This window comes from Mauremys reevesii, linkage group 11 (genome assembly GCF_016161935.1).
Source record: "Mauremys reevesii isolate NIE-2019 linkage group 11, ASM1616193v1, whole genome shotgun sequence".
NCBI classification, from domain to species: Eukaryota; Metazoa; Chordata; order Testudines; family Geoemydidae; genus Mauremys; species Mauremys reevesii.
In genome coordinates, this window is record NC_052633.1 from 64,546,583 (window position 1) to 64,566,379 (window position 19,797).

The 19,797-nt window shown below is 42.1% G+C and overlaps 1 protein-coding gene across 4 annotated transcripts in view; it reads left to right on the plus strand.

Moving 5' to 3' along the window:
- The first annotated feature begins 5,152 nt into the window (after positions 1-5,152).
- SNX4 (sorting nexin 4) overlaps positions 5,153-19,797 on the plus strand; it is a 60,846-nt gene continuing 46,201 nt past the window's right edge. Inside the window, exons 1-2 of one of the 4 annotated variants that reach the window (XM_039495452.1) lie at positions 5,153-5,515; positions 12,590-12,708. In XM_039495452.1, the coding sequence (XP_039351386.1) occupies positions 5,402-5,515; positions 12,590-12,708 (233 nt within the window). In that variant the 5' untranslated portion in view covers positions 5,153-5,401. Of the gene's footprint in view, positions 5,516-5,643; positions 5,663-5,961; positions 6,065-6,110; positions 6,130-12,589; positions 12,709-19,797 lie in introns of those variants that run through there. The other 3 variants (XM_039495455.1, XM_039495454.1, XM_039495453.1) reach the window with 3 other exon arrangements.

Below are 19,797 nucleotides of genomic sequence, written 5' to 3' on the forward strand. Positions count from 1 at the left end.
CAGCTGTCCCTCTCCCCACTGCCATGCGCTGCTCCTGCCCTCTGCCTTGGAGCTGCTCCCTGATACTCCTGCTTGCTGTGCAGGGGCGAGAGGGGGGATAGAAGGGGGTAATGTCAGGGTGTCCCCCTCCCCCCTGCTCCTGCACCGCGCTTACCCCATCTTCCATAGAGCAGGGGGGGGACACCAGGGCTCAGGACGGAGGGAGCTTGCAGCAGCTGTGGTCTCAGCAAGCTGATCTAATTAACAAGGCAGTGTACTTAAAGGGGAGATGCGCATATCTCCCTCTATTCTTGCTGCCTTGCAGAGTGAGAGAGTTAATCCTTGAGGGCTCAGCCAATCGCTAGTTCATCATTTAGCAGTAAGGGAAATATCCCACCCTCTGACTCCTCCACCTCAACCAAGCTTCACAATCATCATCACTGTGTACCAGTATTAAATTGTTTGTTTAAAACTTATACTCTCTGTGTGTGTGTGTATATGTATATAGTCTTTTGTCTGGTGAAATTTTTTTTCCTGGAACCTAACCCCCTCATTTACATTAATTCTTATGGGGAAATTGGATTCGCTTAACATCGTTTCGCTTAAAGTTTCATTTTTCAGGAACATAACTACAACATTATATGTGGAGTTACTGTACATATAATTTGAGCCTCTATTATGGTGTTTTTTAAAAAGTTTCCATGCAGCTTGCAGGCATTTCAGTTTTGTGACTGTTCCTTTTAATTTTCCTTTAACTGGCCTTCTAATTTTTGTGCAGTTCCCCTTTTTGAAGTAAAATGCTACAGTGGTGAGTTTCTTTAACAAGGATGTTAAATTTAATTACACTGTGGTCACTATTACCAAGTGATTCAACTATATATAACCCTAACCCTGTGCACCACTTAGAACTAAATCAAGAATTGACTGTCCCTTTGTGAATTCTAGGACTAGCTGCTCCAAGAAGCAATCATTAATAGTGTCTAGAAATTTCATCTCTGCATGCATCCAATTCTGAGCTGACATGTTCCCAGTCAATACAGGGATAGTTGAAATCCCCCATTATTATTGGGTTTGCTGTTTTTGTAGCTTCTCTAATCTCCCTGAGCAAGCACAGTCCTTGCTTTGTCTGTTGGTCTCTGGAGAATGCAGTTTGAATCAGTATGTGCAAGGCTTACCAGCTGGTGGGACCTCTTAAGAGGTGTTACAACCTGAGTGAATTTTCCTAATCATTCCCCAATATTCTTAGTGGGCTATGGTCTACCTCCTCCATGGGATTATACATAATCCCTGCCCACAATGATACATAAACATAATATATTAAGATCTTCTAAAGATATTGAAGGAAATAGCCATATCTGTCACAACCTCCTTTCTCAACCATTGTGGATAACACTACCATCCTATCTGTCACTCAGGCCTGTAACCTGAATGTCATCTGGAATTGGAACTTGACTCTAGCTCTTCACATCCAGACTATGCCTCAATCTTGCAGATTTTTTCAACATCATATCTGTACGATGGGGCCTTTCCTGTCAATCTGTACATCTAAAACTCTCATCCAGGCTCTCATTGTCTCCCATTTCAATTACTGCAACATCCTTTTCTCTGACCTTGACGAATGCAGTCTTGCCCTGCTGATATCTATTCAGAATGCTCCTAGCCTGTGGCTTTGACCATGTCACCCCTCTCTTTGCAACGCTTCACTAGCTCTTTCTTCCCTAATGAATCAAATATAAGCTACTTGTCTTCACTTTCCAGGCCCTTCATGACCTATCCTCACCCTGTCTATCATCTGTCATCAGTATCAAAAAGTCAACTCCAGCCTCTGACTGGACCATGATGTCAGCCTCCATCACCCACCTAAATTTTCAAACAAGCACCTTGGTGTTTTCTTTCATGCTGCTCCTCATTTTTGGGATCCCCCATAAACATCCCCCAAACTAACTCATTATCCTCCTTCAAAAACCTTCCTTAATACACTACTGTGCTCTCAGGCTTACAAAAAATGTGACAATGGTTAAGCTGTTGGTGTGCTGACAAATATTGTCTCATTTTTTCCTTGTACTCCTCTATCTTTTGTCTCTTGTCTTATACTGACATTGTAAGGTCTTTGGGGCAGGGACTGTCTTTTGGTTCTCTGTTGGTACAGCACCTAGCACAATGGGGGTGGGACTCCTAGGCAGTATGATAATAAACAATAATAAAATAATGCAACAAGCAGTCTGCTTCTTACAATCCAGACGTGGAGGTACTGGGCTAGCTGAAATGTACGAATGTACGTAAATGGAAATATACATTTTGACCTTGATTGTTTTTAGCATTTGCTATGTGTGCTTTGTACCTTTGGGTGAATGAATAAATAACTACTTTGTTTAAAAAAAAGAAGGATTGGGTTTTTTTAGTCACTTTAACCACCTCACTGGTCACAGGTCCCTAAAGTGAAAGGGCTCACAGGTGCCAAACGGAGTTGGGCCTGTCATTTTAACATGATTGATCCCCAGAAACCCTATCCCGGTGTGGTCAAACTGTGGGAAAGAGATGCAGGAAGCCAGGCCTGTCACCTAAAGGGTGCACTCAAGAAGGACTAAAGGGGTCCAAAATGCCTTTGGTTCTATAACTGTGACAGCATGAAAACAATTACCTAATAGTGGTAAACTCCTATTTACAAATCTCAGCCCTGGTACTGCAGTACTTAATCAGGCAAACCTCTCATTGCCTTTAGTGGGACTTTTGCCTGAGAAAGGTAGTTGAATAATGCTCATGTAACTGTCTTAGTGAGATGAATGTCTATACACTCCTCATGCATTGATGGAAGACTAGGCCCTCAAGTGCAGTACATATACTTCAGCATCAAAATTAGGTAGCAAAACCTACAGTATTTCTAACTGAGTACAAGCTATAAGTGATATTTTTTTCTTTTATATTTAAAGAGTACTAGTCAACATGAATAATGAAGGCAAAATCTGGCCCTATGTTTTTCTCTGTTACACACTTATTCACAGAGAAGCAGTGTTGTCTATTGGTAAGAGCTCAGAACTAAGACCCATGACTTCGGAATTCTATTCCCATCTCTGCTAATGTGATCAAGCAAGTTACTTGATCTCTTTCTGCAGGGCCGCCCAGCGGATTCAGGGGGCCTGGGGCAAAGCAGGGGAGCTGCAGCGCTTGTACTCACCTGGCAGCGGTCCGGGTCTTCGGCGGCATTTCGGCAGCGGGGGGCCCTTCAGTCACTCTGTGTCTTCGGCAGCACTGAAGGGCCCCCTGCCGCCGAAATGCCGCTGAAGACCCGGACCGCTGCTGGGCCAGGGCTCGTGGGACCCCTGCAGGGCCCGGGGCAAATTGTCCCACGTGCCCCCCCACCCCCGGGCAGCCCTGTCTTTCTGTGCCTCAGTTTATCGGTCTGTGAAAGAGAGAATAATGTTTACCTCTCTCACAAGGGTATTAAGAGAATTCCTGATTAAAGAGCTTTTGAAATAATTGGATGAGAGGTGATGTGTATTATTACTTTTACTGATAGCACTGTTTTCATAATAAAAACAAAGTTTGATATTGTATATAGGTTTCACTAAAGAATTTCAATTATATTACTGATATAGATCAGAAAAATTTGAGTATGCACATCCTTTAAATGCAAATGTAATGGATACAAGATATGTATCTTAATGTATATCTTGAGTAAACATACTGAGGACCACACCATAATGGGAAACAGATTTTGTGCTACAGTGTGCAATCATGCATTTACATCTAAACTGGACTTTGGGTTTATAAAATAAATCTTAAATCAATCATATTCAAAGGACATATCAGCAGTTCGCATATTTGTAAAAGGCTTTCATTCCAAGAAACCCTTCAGTGAAAAAACTTGGGAAACTCACTGCCCTGCTAGAAAGAAGGGGTGAGATAACAATTCAAGTCATCTGAGAAGAAATTTGAACAAACATTGAAGACAACAGAATAGAAACCAGATGCAGGATATTCGTTCACAGTTCTGTGAAGAAGATTTTGGGGTTTATTTGAAATGCAGTTGGGAGAAAAGGATAAATTATCGATGAAGAATGTGTGCAAGTTCAGCTGTGGTTAATGCTGAAGTTGTGCCCACTGAAAGAACAATGAAGCACAGTTTTACTTCTCAAGCAACAATGAAAGATATTCAGCTTAATCATTTATTATTATTTGTGGTATTGTAATAGTGCCCAGAGGCCCTAACTGAGATCAGGGTCCCATTCTGCCAGATGATATATGTACATGTAGGAAAAGGTAGTGTTCATAATCTAAGACAAGATGCAACGAGTGTAACAATCAGAAGGAATGGGGAAGGAGGACAAAGTAAGTAGTAACAAGAACATTAGTTTAAAGGCTAAATAAATGAGATAAATATCAGAAGCCTCTACTGGCCATGTACCTAGCTGTTATCAGTTGATACTTTCCTGTAGGCATCATGGTAGATGTGGGTTGTGAGCAGGGATTTGTAGAACAGGATTTATGGACTGGTTCAGGAAGGGTATGTTATGTATAAGGGGGATAAAATAACATGAAGGTGCCTATTGGAAAAATGGGCAAACAGGCACTGGAGACAGGTGGGAGAGAAGATACAATAGTAGCTAAATTGAACATTTATCAACGGGAGGATCAGAAGCTTGCCTGTTCCCCTTCAGAAAAGGCAGGTAGCAGAGGGATTCTAAAGTGAGAGTGAGGTGGTCAGAGTGACAGTCAGAATATGTTGCCAATGTAACACAGCTCTTAACAACTAACATTAGCAGCTTTATTACCAATAATAAAACAATGAAATAATGAAGAGAACAATAATGCAAAAAATGACTAACAGTACAATACAATGCTTAGTAATGTAATTATAAATCCTCAATAGCTACTCTGTTCCTGTAGGACAGCTGGGTGGAGTCAGAGCAGGGATGACTGTAACAATGCCAACATTTCAATCATGAATATTCATTGATAGCTGTTTTGTGCTCGCTGTTAACATATTATTAATGTATCCCTGACGGGCGACCAGAATCATCAGTAATTCTTCTCCAATCTGCATGATTACTAAGTAGTCTATCCTGTGCATTATGAGGTTATTATTTTATCACCGCACCAATATTAGTTTGTTGCAGTTGGAGCACGTTTATTGACCGCTATTGCTAGTGCTGCTGATTACCCCCATGTCCAGGGCGCAGCTGGGTCCTCCCTGTGGTTTAGCGGCGGAGGGAGTGGGGGGGCTGCACCCCGTTACTCCGCGTCACTGGCAGCGGATCCCCTCGGGGTACAGCAGGAGGAGCCGGGGGCTCCGGGAGCCGAGGGGAGGTATGGGGCGGCTCTCCCCGGCCCTGCGATGAGTTTGCCCAGCCGGGCCGGTCTCAGCCCCGGGAGGCGCCGCGGCTGAGCGCCTGCGCGGAGGGGGAGCCGAGCCCCCATCCCCATGGAGAGGCCGGAGGCCGCGCCGCTCGGCGCTAGCCACAGCTGCCAGGCGGGCGAGGCTGAGCCGGGCCCCGGGCCCGCGGAGGAGGAACCCGGCGGAGGAGCAGCGGGCACGGTGAGGGGGCTGGGCGGCCCGCGAGCGGGGGCGGCCCGGCTGGGGAAGAGGAGGCGGGCGGGCTCCGCTCCGGCCTAGGCGTCTCTGCCGAGCGCCGCTCTTTCCTGCGGCCGGCGGCCGCTCTGGGAGCAGCCGCTCGGGGCGGAGGTAGCGTGGAGCGGGCTGCAGCCCGGGTGGAGGGGGGCAGGAGAGAGGAGCCCAGGCCTGGGTAGCGCCGGGCAGGACAGTGGCCCGAGTCCTGGGTGAGGGCGGGCAGGGGCGGCAGCCTGGGTGTAGAGAAGCGACAGGTGGAAAGTGCCTCTCCCCAGATCACCTGCCCGCCTGTGAATTCCTCTCCGGGGCGGTTCCCCTGCCCTGGGCTTCGCACTCCTTGTCCAGACGCCTCACTAGCCCGCTAATGGCGCGTCCTTTGCCACCTTCCTTTCTGGCTGGCTCCTGCCTTGTGTTGGCCTTTGCCAAATCTCCCCCCCTCCCCCTGTAATGCCATAACCTTTGTCTGACTCCCCCGTTCCCGCCAATGCCACACACAAATCATTGCTCCGACTAAAGGTAACGTTTCTTCCTGTGGTGCCAGGAGCCTGCCTTTGTGTGCTCCTGTCTGATCTGTGTTTGCCGTAAGTACCGCATAGAGTGGCCGCCCCTTATTTACTGTAGAAGCTAAATCTTTGTGCCTTGACTTCCCATCTGTGACCAATACCGTGCCCATCTAGAAAAAGGGAAATGAGGACAACTCAGGGAATTACAGACCAGTCAGCTTCACTTCTGTCCCCGGAAAAATAATGGAGCAAATAATTAAGCAATCAATTTGAAAACATCTAGAACAGGGGTGGGCAAACTTTTTGGCCTGAGGGCCACATGGGGGTTCTGAAACTGTCTGGAGGGCCGGGTAGGGAAGGCTGTGCCTCCCCAAACAGCCTAGCCTAGCCCCTGCTCCCTGACTGCCCCTTTCAGAACCCCCCCCCATCCAATCCCCCTGACTGCCCCCTCATAGGACCCCCCCCCCGACAGCCTCCTCCCAGGACCCCAGCCCCTCTCCAACCCCATCCCCTGACCGTCTTGACCCCCTATCCACACCCTGACAGACCCCCTGGGATTCCCACACCTATCCATCCCCCCCATTACTTGTCCCCTCCCCGCTCTCAACCTCTGCCCCATCCCACTGTCCCCTGACTGCCCCCTGGGATTTCCTGCCCCTTATCCAACCCCCCCTCTCCCTGCCCCCTTAACATGCCGCTCAGAGCGGCAGGACTGGTAGCCACGCTGCCCGGCTGGATCTAGCCATGCTGCAGCACTGTCTGGCAGGAGCTTGCAACGCCACCGCCCAGTGTGCTGGCGGCATGGTGAGCTGAGGCTGCAGGGGAGGGGCCACAGCAGGGGAGGGGCCGGGGACTAGCCTCCATGGCCGGGAGTTCAAGGGGTGAGCAGGACGGTCCTGCAGGCTGTAGTTTGCCTGCCTCTGATCTAGAAGTTCATAAGGTGATAAGTAACAGTCAACATGGATTGGTCAAAAACAAATAGTGTCAAACCAACCTGATGGCTTTTTTTCATAAGGTAACAAGCCTTGTGGATAGGGGGGAAGTGGTAGATGTGGTATATAGACTTTAAGGTCAGAAAGGACCATTATGATCATCTAGTCTGACCTGCGCAACGCAGGCCATAGAATCTCACCCACCCACTCCTGTAACAAACCCCTAACCTATGTCTGAGTTATTGAAGTCCTCAAATTGTGGTTTAAAGACCTTGACTTTAGTAAGGCTTTTGATACTGTCTCGTATAACATCTTAAACTAGGGAAATACAATGTAAATGGAGCTATACTATAAGATGGGTGCATAAGTGATTAGAAAACCATTCCAAGAGAGTAGTTATTAGTAGTTCACAGTCAAGCTGGAAGAGTATATCAAGTGGGGTCCCAGAGGGATCAATTCTGAGTCTGATTTGGTTCAATGTTTTCATCAATGATTTAGATAATGGCATTAAGAGTGCACTTACAAAGTTTGTAGACGATACCAAGCTGGGAGGGGTGCAAGTGCTTTGGAGGATAGGATTAAAATTCAGAATGGTCTGGACAAACTGGAAAAATGATCTGAAGTAAATAGGACAAATGCAAAGTACTCCACTTAGGAAGTAACAATCAGTTGCATGCATACAAAATGGGAAATGACTGCCATGGGAGGAGTACTGCAGAAAGGGATCTGGGGGTCATAGTGGTCCACAAGCTAAATATGAGTCAACAGTGTAATGCTGTTGCAAAAAAAAAAAAGCAAACATCATTCTGAGGGACATCATGTATTAGCAGGAGTGTTGTAAGCAAGACATGAGAAGTAATTCTTCCTATCTATTCTGGGCTGATTTAGGCCTCAACTGCAGTATTGTGTCCAGTTTTGGGCTCCATATTTCAGGAAGGATGTGGACACATTGGAGAGAATCCCGAGAAGAGCGACAAAAATGATTAAAGGTCTAGAAAACATGACCTATGAGGGAAGATTGAAAAAATTGGGTTTGTTTAGTCTGGAAAAGAGAAGACTCAGAGGGGACATAACAGTTTTCAAGTATGTAAAAGGTTTTTAGAAGGAGGAGGAAGAATAATGGTTTTTCTTAACCGCTTGAGGATAGGACAAGAAGCAGTGGGCTTAAATTGAAGCAAGAGAGGTTTAGGTTGGACATTAGGAAAAACTAACTGTCAGGGTGGTTAAGCACTGGAACAAATTGCCTAGGGAGGTTGTGGAATCTCCATCATTGGAGATTTTTAAGAGCAGGTTAGATGAACACCTGTCAGGAATGGTCTAGATCAGTGCTTCTCAAAGTCGGGCCGCTGCTTGTTCAGGGAAAGCCCTGGTGGTCCGGGCCGGTTTGTTTACCTGCCACGTCTGCAGGTTCGGCCGATCACAGCTCCCACTGGCCGCGGTTTGCTGTCCCAGGCCAATGGGGCAGCGGGAAGCAGCGCGGGCTGAGGGATGTGCTGGTCGCCCTTCCTACAGCCCCCATTGGCCTGGAGCAGCGAACCGCGGCCAGTGGGAGCCACGATCGGTCAAACCTGCAGACGCAGCAGGTAAACAAACTGGCCCAGACCGCCAGGGGCTTTCCCTGAACAAGCAGCGACCTGACTTTGAGAAGCACTGGTCTAGATAATTAGTCCTGCCATGAGTGCAGGGGACTGGACTAGATGACCTCTTGAGGTCCCTTCCAGTTCCATGATTCTGTGACATGCCTTATTTTCCAATCTGTAAAATTGGGGATTAAACTTAATTCCTTCTCAGGGGCGTTTTGAGGCTAAACCCGCTAGCACATGTGAAGCACTTTTAGACCCTTGGGTGGAAGGTACAGTAGAAAGGTATTGTAACAAACAGAATTATATTAAAATAACATTAGACTTTTCTGAGCGCCTCTGCTCACACATTTCTTCCCACTAACAGTGAATTTTGACCATCAAACCTATGTATATTCATAATTTTCTTTGTTTTTTAAATAAAACATAAATTTGTGTAAAGGAGTTGGAGCAGTGATAATTTGGAGCTTATCAGTGATGGTCTTACCTGATAGTATCTTTTTAAAAGATATGACTAAAGCAACTTTTAAAATAGATTGGAATGCATCTTGTTGGCTCCTAATAAATGGCATACCTGTTTCATTGGGATGACTGTCAGGAAACCGATTCAAAATGATGGTTTAATGACACACCATGGCTTACATAGTGTAATCTGCTGGTGACTTACCAGTATTCAGGTGAGTTTATACTACAAACTTTGCACTGCTGGCCTTGGTTTGAGCATTGGCCTGCTAAACCCAGGGTTGTGAGTTCAGTCCTTGAGGAGGCCACTTAGGTGGGGCAAAAAATTGGTCCTGCTAGTGAAGGCAGGGGGCTGGACTCAATGACCTTTCAAGGTCCCTTCCAGTTCTAGGAGATTGGTATATCTCCTATTATTATTATTATTATTTTATTATTATTATAATAACTAGTGTTGTACAGGGAAATAAGTGTTAGCTATATGTATGCAAAATGAAGACGTACCCAAGTGTTCCTGGTACTCTCACCCATGTGATTCTCTAATAGTGGCTTGAAAATTGGCTGAACCTACAGGGCATGTCACATAAACCGTTGTAGATGTAGTCACAAAAGAATGTTTATTTCACTCTACATCTAGACCTTTATTGCATTGTCAGACTAGGATCTTAAAATTCTTTGGCACTTTCTAAGTAACCTTGTTTTTATGAAAACTATTAACAAAGAATTTCATTCAAAAGGTGGAATGAAAAAGTCCTTTGAGGAGACTTGCAAACTCTGCTCTAGAGTCTTAAAGTAACTTCTTCATTATAGATGACCCAAAGCCTCAGGACAGCAGGGATATGGTAGAAAATTTAAAGCTGCCTGAGACAGATGCCTCGTGGAAGGGTCACTATCTGATTATTAAATATTAAAAATTCTGTTTGTTCATTCTTTAGTTACTCTTAAATAGCACTCTTTCAAGAGTGGCTGATACTTACATAATCTGCTTCTGAAGTATCACTTTCACAAATAATATAGACCCTATAATTCTAAGTGATCTGATTAAAGGAGATGAGTATGGGTATGGTGGGAAGTAGTGGGAATAGGAGGTGGCTTAGTAAAGATTTTGTCACAGATATTTTTAGTAAAAGTCACGGACAGGTCACAGGCTTCCCTGAATTTTTCTTTACTGCCTGTGACCTATCTGTGACTTCTACTGAAAATATCAGTGACAAAATGGGAACAGAGAAGGCTCCAGCACCCATCACTAGTGCTGGGATTCTAGGGTCCCCCGCCACCAGCACTGGCGGCTTGGCTGCTGCGTGAGCCCCCCGGGAGACTCAGTAGGCAGCGGGGCGAGTGCTTATACAACCCTTATGTGTTGCAGAAAATGTCTGACCCAGAAGGACACACTGGGGATGGTCCATGTTTACGCAGCTCCAGTGGGCCCAGTATCCACTGCATAAGGAACAAAAATTTGATAATGGGCTCTTCAGTCTAGCAGACAAAGGTATAACAAGATCCAATCGCTGGAAGTTGAAGCCAGACAAATTCAGATTGGAAATAAGGTGCACATTTTAACAGTGAGGATAATTAACTATTTACAAGGGGTTGTGGTGGATTTTTCCATCACTGACCATTTTTTAAATCAAGATTGGATGTTTTTCTAAAAGTTATGCTCTTGTTCAAACAGGAATTAATTCAGGAAAGTCTGATGGCCTATGTAGACTAGATGATCACTGCGTGGTCCCTTCTGACTTAATAATCTGTGAACAGGTACACAGGGGTTGTGGCCTCTATTTCAGCCTTACAGCGTGCTTCTCATTTGGATGATACAGAGCACTTTTGGAAACTTGTGCTGCAACTTGCATGTATAAGATTGCTAGCACATCCTTTGCTAGATTTTTTTTTCTACGTTTCCTCAAATATACCATTTCCTGGAATATTTTTGTTGGTCTTAGACCGTAATTTACATAACCACATTCTGCTGTTTCCAGCATGTAATGCTTGGTAGGACAGCTCATATGTATCACTTTACAATATATCTTTATAGCAACTAAAAAAACAAAAAAACACCACTGCTGTGAGTGTCATCTAGGTCGGTCTCTTGGATGAAATGACAAACCAAGGTCCTGACCAGATTCCATGTAAACTCCCTGAAATTAGTCAAGTTGAATTTGGGCTGGACGCTGATACTAGCACATCTAGCTCTTGTTTAAAAATCACTCAAGAGGTAGAGGTGATAGTTTCAGTGACCCACCTAAATTCAACTTGACTAATTTCAGGGTGAGTTTATGTAGGGAGAATGTAGTTTCAGTAGAACAAGGCTTTTGTTTTTTGTTATAGTTTGTCTTAAACTGTTGGGTAGAATTTTGCACTATTCAACAAATGCCACGTCCTGCTTTTCTATACTGGTAATTTCCTGAAAGTCTTTCACCAATGCTAGCTCCAAAGGGAGTGCAAGTTTAGGCCAGCCGCCATTGGTTTTTATTGCTGTATTGTCTAACTCTGGTGGTTCATACTGTAGAAATTAAACTTTCTTCCTCTCCAAAAGCTCAGTGATAAAACCATTTTTTAGAAGAACCCCCACTAAAGAAAAAGGCATTTATATTTGTATGTATGGTAAATCTGTTTTCTGTTGACACCTGTTGCAACTTCCAGTAGATGAAGGTGTCCTTTATATGTGCATACATTTCTTTCTACATGAGAGCTGAGGTTTTCTGTAGTTTCTAAGGTTGTTTATCACATGAACTTTTCACTGGAAAAATTAGGAGCTGCTGGATTACATTTTAGAGTAGAGGAGAGGTTAGTTCCTGTAGAGCACCAAATGCAGTCCCTCCCCACACAGATCCATTCACAGTACTGCTGCAAAAAATCACTTTCATCTCTCATTGCTTTGATCAGATCACCCCTCTCTTTGCATCCCTCCACTCGCTCCCTTTTCTGCATCACATCAAACATAAATTGGTTTTCATTTTCAAGGCCATTCACAGCCTACCATATGCTATTGAGATGTTGCCTCCTGCCTCCACTCTACCATTGATGCCAACTTTCATCATCCACTTGTTAAATTTTCAAATAAGCACCTTTATGCTTTTGTCCATCCTGCCTCTCATGCATGGGAGGAGTTCCCTGTAAGCATGTGCAAAGCTATCTTATTGACCTTATTCAAATCCTTCCTTCAAATGCTCCTTTACCATAAAGCCTACAACAACTTGACGGTGGTCAGACAGCTGATGTACTGAGATTGCTGCCTGCCACTTATACTGACCAATATTCTTGTGGTTTTTCTTGTGCTTCCCCATCTGTCTGTATCAACCTGTTGTCTCTTGTAAGCTCTTTGGGACAGGAACTGTCTTTTCATTCTGTGTTTGTACAGCGCTAGCACAGTGAGGATCTGATCTATGCCTGGGGCTTCTAAGTGCTGCTGCAAGATAAATAATAAAATAATTCTCGGCGTTACATTGGGAAAAGCTAATAAAGTGGCTACTTGTCTCTTGATAGGGATGGCGGGGGGGAAGGAGGAAGGAATTGATGCATATTTCTTTCTCAAATGACTTGTGTGACCCTTGTAACTTTTCTTCTAAGATGATGGAAGATTGTTTATCAAAGAAAATAGAGATCACTGTCTCGGAAGCAGAAAAACGGACTGGAAGAAATGCCATGAACATGCAAGAAACCTACACTGCTTACCTCATTGAGACAAGGTGGGTAATAAGAACTAAGGTGAATGTAGGTTAGTAGATGAGCTATTTTTTTTTTAAAAGGTAGAATAGCTTCTGATTGTACATTATTTCTTTAAAACTTCATTATTTCTCTAAAATAGGATTTAGAGTCCAAGTGCAGTTACAGTGAGAGAACTGGGTTAGTTTCTACTTTCAATTATACAATATCTATTTATGTAGGAAATAGTACAACTTTTTATGTGAAAATGTGGGAGATGACAAAGGGGTAGAGGAACTCTGGGCTGGTTTACACTCTGGAGGGAGATCGATCTTAGTTATGCAACTTCAGCTACGTGAATAACGTAGCTGAAGTCAACATACTTAGATTGACTTACCGTGGTGTTTTCACTCGGTATGTCCCGTCGATTCCCCTTGCGCTTCTCGTTGAGGTGGAGTACTGGAGTCGATGCTAGAGCAGTCGGTGGTCGATTTATCGTGTTTATACTGGATCGATCGCTGCCCGTTGATCCAACCACTAGTGTAGACATGCCCTCTGGATGAGCAGCTCTAATCCATATTGTAGGTAACTGTTCATCCTGTGTTTTTTGGAAGGTGCATCTGGAAGATTTTTTCACACTGTGTTAAACAACAACCTTCCTTGATGCATGCTTGAGTCTCAGGGTGAAATGTGCTTGGTCAGAATGTACATTGTGGCTGAAAATAATGACTTATTTGGCATACAGGAAAGCAAAGGGATCTCATATTTTGAATTGTGCTAGTTAAGTCAAAACTCATAGCATTTAGCTGTATGCTAAATTTATCTTTTTTTTTTTAAATGGTACTGATGAAATCAAATTAATGTTTTCCTCTTTGAGGGGCATTTTAAAGTAAGCATTTAATTAACCTACTTCTCTTACCAAGTACCAATTCGGGCATACTTTTTTTTTTTTTTAATTATCAATTGTTTTTGTTGCTTAAATGGTTTTTCAAATCAGGTGCTATTAACTGTCTGCGTAATGCAAATATGGCAAACGCATTTCTGTCTATGCAATGAAGATTGCTTGCAATTGTAAATGTTCAAACAGTAGTGAACAAGTGTAAATAAAAACAGGTCAGACTTTTTCACAAGATAGATTTCCACCTGTCGAAGAGCCACTTTGATACCTTTACTCACTTTGGAAAGCACTTTATTCCCTAAGTGGTCCCATCAATGGGACAGCTTGTGGAGATTGCTGCTATTAAAAAAAAGTAAAAGGTTCACAATTCGGCCCTAGATAGGGTCCTGTACCTGTTGCCATTGACATCAGTAGTATATATATGTATATTTTATGAGTAAATCTGGAAACGTGAAGTCTACACAGAACTTTGTGAAACTAACAACGTTTAATAATCTTTTACATAGATACAAAATTAATATATCCTGAGGAATTTAAATTGCAACATAAGTGACATTTCCCATGATATGAGGCACCCAGTTGTTAAGTAGTTAAGTGGCTCTTTAATTTGTAATGGCTTTCAAACATTTCTTTGTAGGATAATTTATTCACACTGATTGTTGATACTGTAACACTACAACATACTTATGCAGAAATACCTTTGTTATATATTATGCTGAATTCTAAGAATAGGTCATGACATCTTTTTTTGTGCATCATGCCTCTATATGCTAATAGAGTACATGAGGTTCTCTCTCACTTTGGAAGTTTAACTTCTTAAAAGAGAAGCTCCAGGAGAGAAATTCCTGCTTTATTTGTATTTATGGGTGTAACATATGTATTTCCCACCACTGTAGTTTGGGTAGTTGGTTACATGTGCCTTTATAAAACCATAGGATTTTTTTTCTTTAAAATGTACTATCTTAAAGTTAGGGATGTAATGAATCTTTCGTTTACCAAAAATACCATTTTGCCAGTATTTGTGTTTGACAGCTAGGGAAGGGCAAAATCTGAATAGGTCTAGTAGCTAGCTGTGATATGAAGCGCACTCTGGTGTGCCTCTGTTAGAGCTGGGCAAAATTTTCAGATAACACTTTTTTTTGCCAAAAAATGCATATTTAAGTTTGACCAAAATATTTTGCAAATGTCAAATTCACGAATTGTTGTGGCTGAAAATACCAAAACAATTCTGAAAAAAACCAAAACATTCTGTTTCAATAATTTCAGAATAAACATTTTGATCTTTTTTCTTTTCAGACTGATTTTTCCTTCAGTTTTATAAAGGAAAAGCCTTCAAATGAAATATTTTGGGTTGAATGAAATGTTTTGTTTGACCTGAAACAATTTTTTTTTCTGGTTCGGCCAAACTGGAAAATCATTTGTTAGCACAACTCTAGTCTCTCTATCCAGCCCTAAACCATGCTGATGCCTTCTCCAGTTCCCATCATTTTTGCTTGCACAGCTCTTTCCCAGTGCCAGAGATGCCTCTCACTGCCCATGTTCCTGCTTGCTACCGCTCAGATTCTTATTCAGTGGTCAGCAACTACTAAGGCTAATTACACAGTTGTCAGACAAATACTGAAAATGTGGATTTGTCCCATTCTGTTTGCAAGGAGTGCTGGCTTCCCAGTACAAATGTAATTGCAGACTATTAAACTTGCATCATACTGAACTTGTAAATTTGAGTGGGCTTCACAATATGCCTGAAGATAATAGGATATTTTGATGTTCTGTAGCTAAGGAATAAAATTCAGTTCACAGTAGTATGAAAGAAGAACATTCAGTAACAGTTGCATTATATTTACCATTATTCATGGGTTCCAAGGCTTCCACTGTCCAGGTTTTAAATATTTTTTTTTAAGTCAAATTGTACAAATAATTAAGAGTGAACTAAACTTGAATGCTCCTCGGCAGTCAAAAAAGTTAATAAAATGTTGGGACTCATTAAGAAGGGGATAGATAAGACAGAAAATATCATATTGCCTCTATATCAATCTATGGTACGCCCACATCTTGAATACTGCGTGCAGATGTGGTTGTCTCATCTCAAAAAAGATATATTGGAATTGGAAAGGGTTCAGAAAAGAGCAACAAAAATTATTAGGTGTATAGAACGGCTTCCGTATGAGGAGAGATTAATAAGACTGGGACTTTTCAGCTTGGAAAAGAGACAACTAAGGGGGGATATGATTGAGGTCTATAAAATCATGGCTGGTGTAGAGAAAGTAAATAAGGAAGTGCTGTTTACTCATTCTCAAACACAAGAACTAGGGGTCACCAAATGAAATTAATAGGGAGCAGGTTTAAAACAAACAAAAGGAAGTATTTTTTCACACAACGCATAATCAACCTGTGGAACTCTCTGCCAGAGGATGTTGTGAAGGCCAAGACTATAACAGGGTTCAAAAAAGAACGAGGTAAATTCATGGAGGATAGGTCCATCAATGGCTATTAGACAGAATGGGAAGGGATGGTGTCCCTAGCTTCTGTTTGCCAGAAGCTGGGAATGAGCGGCAGGGAGTGGATCACTTGCTGATTACCTGTTCTCTTCATTCCCTCTGGGCACCTGGTATTGGCCACTGTCGGAAGACAAGATACTGGGCTAGATGGACTTTTGGTCTGACCCAGTATGGCCGTTCTTATGAATGTGCCTTGGTTAATGGAAGATAAGTATGTGGCTATTGGAAATATACCAAGCTGGGCACACGTACAAACTGAGCTGTGAGAAGACCTAATGTGTTTCGAACTATCCCTGGGAGTCAGTGAAACCCACTAACTGGTTTGTTTCAAAATGCAAGTGATAGTATCTCCATCTTCCTTTAGGAAAAGGATGTATGCAGTGCATTTTAAAGTTTTACCCACACCATCATCTGATGGGATTTCCTTATTGATCTGTTGTTTATCAGTGACCATTAGAAAACTTGGTGTGGATTTCTTTCTCTGACAACACATTGCAGCACTGTAGGCTGCGAAAGTCTAGCACCTCTCAGATGTCGGACTTCCCAAAGGGATCCCATTTTATTTAAATTCTTGGTTTACATTGTTAGCATTGACTCAATAGATCTTATGGATAAAACTTTTTTTTTCTGTTTTCTAAGTCTTGAGAAAGCGTATCCACATCACAGCTTCCATAAAATCACTGTCAGAGCACTTGTTCTCTTCAAAGCACTTGATAAACATACATCAGTCTTCGCAGTACCCCCTTGAGAGAAATAGGTAAATGCCATCCACATTGTACAAATGAGGGAGAGAAGCTAGGGTGAACATGGGTGCCTAAAAGTCAGGCACCTAAATAATAATTGCCTGATTTTCAGAGATGCTGAGCACCTGCAACTCCTGCTTCATGCAGGAGGAAATGCAGGTATTCAGCACCTCTGAAAAATCAAACAACTTTTAATTTAAATAAGTGTTTTAGGTACCCATCTGAAAATGCTGATGCAAGTGATTTTGTTTGATGGCAGCTGTCTTTGGCAGCTTTCAAACCTGCTAGTGTCTGGTAGAAACAACTGAAATGTGAGACAGATGAATGAAATGTGGCAGCGTGGAACACAGGTGGGCCACAACTGACAAACAAAATGGCTTTTAACCATGGAATCTGTTCAAGAGTGGTTCTCTTTTTAAATCCAGTTTGTCTTAAAAAGAAAACTGGAAAAAGAGAATTTCTATCACGTGCAACAATAAAGATACTGTCATTTGGGCTGTTGGCAGGGTTTGAACCTAAGACATACGGAGCTAAAGTATAAAGTTTTAGCCTTCATGTAGACCAGCCAGTAGAGGGAGAAGTACTGAAACACAACATTCTACCACCATAGCAAATAGTCAGGTATCAGGAGTCCTGGATTCTAGTCTTGCGTCTGGGAAGAGCATGGTGTAGTAGACAGGATAGCCAAGTACCTTAGTTTGTTGCGTTCAGAAGGAAAGCCAGTGGGGCAGCATGGCTTTGACCCAAGTTTTGTTTCTAGTTCTGGTAGAAATGATCTTGTAAACTCTCAGCTAAATTATTTGTAAAATGGGAGAAATAATACTTGCCTCCCCCTAGGGTCCGTTGCTTAACTGTAAGGGGTTTTAAAGTGTGTATATATAAATACAGATAGTGAGAGAAGTGATCCTGGAATCCATAGCCTGCTGGCTCCTACCTCAGTGCCCTTTCCTTTACATCAGAGTATTGTGAGGGTTTCTGTCTTCTCCATGGAACATAAAGTAAGTTTCACAATTCTGTATTATTCCATGAGGGCAGTATAGTACGTCAGCACTGACCTAGGTGTTCAGATTTCATGGTGAAGGCATATGACCAGATAGATATGATGTAACCTATAAAGATATTAGAATGCAGGCTTTACTTTAAAAAAAAAACAAAACAAAAAAACAGAAAAAAGATAAGAAAGTATACATCTCTACATTGGGCAGGATGACTATTCACGATGTAAGAAAGAATATCTGCTAAATCTAAGATAATACTAAACTAAACATGGTAAGTTGTTTGTGTGTATTATTTTTTCTTTTCCTAAATATCTTTCCACTGCTGGAGGCACAGGTTCAGGTTCAGTCCATATGTTGACTTGACCCTTGTCCTAAAATCTTATTCAGGAAATTTAGGGGGATGAACCCTGCTAACCCTGGTTTGTTTGTTTTTTCGTTTGATTTTTTTTTGTTCTGTTTTTTTTGTTTTTTACCAAGTGGTGATTCTTGGGATGCAAAAGTGTTTTCTGTCAACAAAACTACCTTTTATCAATATATTTTGGCACACTATGATCAATAACTTGCAAAGGATGTTTGACATTACTGTCCCTTAATGGCTCTTATTCTGTTTGTCATGAGACCCCAGTATAGAGATCCATTTTTGGAGAGGTAGTGAAGGAAGGACTGCGTGACTCTTCTAACAGGTACACATATACAGCATCTATATAGAGGATCAACACGGTGTGTTTCAGTGGAGCAACAGTGTCATTTATTGCGTGAATGCTGAAAGATCAAAGGCAAAACCTAACCATGTAACTTAAACAGTCGAAAGGGGGTGTTTGGTTTTACAAGGAAATAAAGCTCATATGTTTCCTTCCTTTCTCATTTAAGATTCATGAAGTAATTTCTCTTTGTATTACATTAAGAGCTGTTTAATGGCTCATTTCAGATCATTAGTTTATATAGAAAATGGGAAGACGTGAAGTAGATGAGCTAAATTTTTCACATTGGCACTTTGAATTAGGGTAAAGGAATGTGGCTTTTAGAGTAACCTAATCTCCTAATCACTTATGATAACATCAGTTATGAAGGTAAAAGTTGAAGGTTTTAATTTTTGTCATTTAATTTTTTCCAGGCAGGCTGGTTCAGCCAATGAATAAAGTGTATTGTTGGAACTGTACTTCGAGGGGAAACATATGGTTTTCCTATCTGAACATTGTACAAGCATTATATTGTATTTTTAAAACCAAAACAAATTGAAAAGTTTGATTGAATGTCAACAAGTGATTATGATCTTAATTGAAGCTGTGTCTACAATACTTGCATTTTATGATGGAGTTCATGATGTGGCCTCAAAAATTAGATGGTAATGAAGGTATTAAGTGTAATGAGTACCTCTGTGAATTTCTACTTCCTTTTGGAACAAGTTCCTCGGGAGACGGATTCTTGTAATCGGTGACATTTTATGGCTTCATAATGCAGCCAGGTGGAGACGTATTTTATAAGATTAAAAAATGCTTTCTCCCATCGTGCCTGCTTCTCCCAAATCCATCCCCACAAAATTCCAGTCCCTCATTAGTACTGTATTGAAAAAGCCAATTCTGTGGATGAAGATTCACAATCAAGATTTGTATGGTTTTTGTCCATCACAGCTCTGCAAAAGCATCCGCTCTTACTTTCCCAGTCTTATCCCACTCAAACTCTCCAGTTCTGTGTATTTCTCCAAGTTACATATCATCCATTTCTTCTTGGACTATCAAAAAATTGGGGGGGAAAGTAGAGGTGGTGTTTCCTCTCTTAACTATTCACTGCAGCAAAGAATATTTTGAACTACAAATGGCTGTAAATGTTAGTGAAGGAGTTATGCTTTAGGACCATTATTAAATTTAGTTGAATAGGCTTGAGAAGCATAAGTCTTGTAGGATTGCATTGTGGGTTTTTTTTTTTTTTTTTAAATAGGTAAAAGGAATTTAATGCTTGTGCGGGTGCCTGATTAAAGCTCTGGAGACTGTAGTCA